This window comes from Galeopterus variegatus, unplaced genomic scaffold (assembly GCF_000696425.1).
Source record: "Galeopterus variegatus unplaced genomic scaffold, G_variegatus-3.0.2 Scaffold10044, whole genome shotgun sequence".
In the NCBI taxonomy this organism is placed as follows: Eukaryota; Metazoa; Chordata; class Mammalia; order Dermoptera; family Cynocephalidae; genus Galeopterus; species Galeopterus variegatus.
The window spans coordinates 40300-42763 of NW_007736155.1; the positions used below are offsets into that span (position 1 = coordinate 40300).

General features: G+C 30.3%; 1 protein-coding gene across 1 annotated transcript in view; it reads left to right on the forward strand.

Annotated features, from left to right (window-relative positions):
* LOC103609750 (phosphatidylinositol 3,4,5-trisphosphate-dependent Rac exchanger 2 protein-like) overlaps window positions 1–2464 on the forward strand; it is a gene marked incomplete at its 3' end in the record, with an annotated part of 52902 nt that overhangs the window by 39505 nt on the left and 10933 nt on the right. Inside the window, exon 10 of the mRNA XM_008594040.1 lies at window positions 1205–1348. Within this exon, the coding sequence (XP_008592262.1) occupies window positions 1205–1348 (144 nt within the window). The remainder of the gene's footprint in view (window positions 1–1204; window positions 1349–2464) is intronic.

Here is a 2464-nt window from a genome sequence, read left to right on the forward strand (position 1 = left end):
ACCCTTTGACTGAGAAGCTTCTTTATTCTCTCTCCTAAACCAATGTCATTAAAAAAAAAAAAACAAATAAGCATCATTATGTGGCAGGAGTCTTGTAAATGTTAATGCAAAACCCTTTGACTGAGAAGCTTCTTTATTCTCTCTCCTAAACCAATGTCATTAAAAAAAAAAACAAATAAGCATCATTATGTGGCAGGAGTCTTGTAAATGTTAATGCAATGTCTCCTTTATTGATATGCAGAATTAAATAGATAAATTTGATAAGGATCCTGCAATCTGTGATCATAAAGGACATTGAACTTTGAACTCTACTTTTATATATAGTTTTATATCAAGAAGCATATAGGAGTAGTAAATATTGAATCAAGTACATGTATTAAATGCTTACTAAATTTTGGCCTTAATTTTAATTGGTTAGCGTGACTATTCTAGCCTTTTTTTTTTAACTTCTCAATATACCTTGTAGTTGATTTTCAGGACTCTTTACCTGTTCCTCCTCCCTTCTCCCTTTTTATTTTACTTTTTAAAAAAGTGAGGTGAAAATATTTGTCGTGGATAAGTATCATAAAATGAAGAGGATTTATGATTGCATTGTGACCAATACCCCTACAGCATTTTAGCTTTTCAGGTTGTTTTTTTTTTCTTAAATAATTAAATTTAGGATCTTTGAAAATAGCTACAAGAATTTGGACAGATAATTTCTAATGACTGTAGGGCATCAACAGAGGATAATACATTTTTGATGTGCTCTGGAATGGAGCTTGCAAAACACATGCTAATTTTGTTAATGGCTGCTATGTACTCCATTTCTTGCACAATACTTAAGAAGTATACCCCAAGGACTCATTCTGATGAAAATATGAATGAGGCAGCTCTTCTGGGAGATTCTGAATCCAGGCCCTGTGTAGCTAATAAACTCCTCATTTAGTTAAGTGAGACATCTGGTATGTCAAAGTGTAACGAAGTTTCCTATTACAGGATTTTATATACAGTGCCACAATAAATCTCTTGCTTTAGCTAATGACAATCTGATTTAATACTCTTTCACTGAATTGCACTATTTGTCTAACTAAACTTGATACACATGAGCACTTTTAATGTATTAGCTTATAATAATTTTCAGGATTATTTTTAAAGGTTAACAAATACACCGTATAGCATATCCTGATCTTAGAAAGTAATAAAACATTAAATGTCATTTTAGATGTTCCTCTTACATATCAAGCAGAAGGAAGCCGGCAAGCTCTGAAAGTTTACTTCTACATTGATAGTTATCATTTTGAACAATTGCCTCAGCGGTTGAAAAATGGAGGAGGGTTTAAAATTCATCCCGTTCTTTTTGCACAAGGTAAACTTTTCTTTTTCATGTTTTATGTGCTTAAATTATTTTGTCATTATTAATTGTTTATAAATTTAACTTTTACAATCAAGATTTTTATTTCATTAATTTGAGAATTTCCTCCTAGTAGTTAGGTGATATATTTGCTTGTGGAGATGTTCGTTAAGGAAAGAATCATGTATGGTTTAAATATTTATCAAATAGGATTGCAGCATTATTTATAATGAAGAAATAAGAGATGAGTGGTTTAAATAAATAAGGATTAATTAAATTGGGTTAAATCAACTGGCTTAAATAAGTTAAATTATGGTAGAGCCATTAAAATTGCATGGCTAAAATATTTTATGAGATAGAAAAAGCTTGACAGTATATGCATGCTTATTATAGAAAAGAATTTATATTTTAGTATGAATTATGTCTTACGTATATCTATATACTTACATGTATGTCAAATGTTTTCAATATGATTGGGTGGCTAGATTGATGTTTTTTATTCTTTATGTCAATTTTTTGTCAGAAAATATGTGTTTCCTTATAATTTTTTCTTGGCAAATTAACAGTGAGTATCAACTACAGCAGAGGAAATTAAGATTAACACGAGTAGAAGATTCTTGCAGTGAACTAGCTTTTGAAGGGAAGGTCCTGTGTATTTTTTATTCCTGGGGTTATAAAATGCTGCCTAGAATAGATCATAAATCAAGATTATTGTGTAGTTCCTTCTACTCTAGAATTCCCCCCTTTCTTTAAAAAATGCATGCTGTGGTCACAAGATTATATCAATTTCTTTGATTGATACCACAGGGAATTTTATTTTTTCTTCTTTTGAGTTTTCAAGGACTGCATTGGTTTTGCTGTGGAATTTTAATATTCTAATAAAAAATGAGAAGAGTAGAGGAATAAAATCAATCTGTCTAACTGAGGAATGGACAGGAATATTAAATCTAAATTCACATTGTAAAAATTTTGCGTTACATCACATGCATATTATTTTAAAACCCTGAATTCTAAAGATAGATTGCCCTTCCTACAATTGCCATGGTTTAAAAACTGTCTACCTCAATCCGATACTTATCAATAATATATTTAAGCAGAGGAAAGTTTTAGTGAAGAAATGATTTTAGGAGT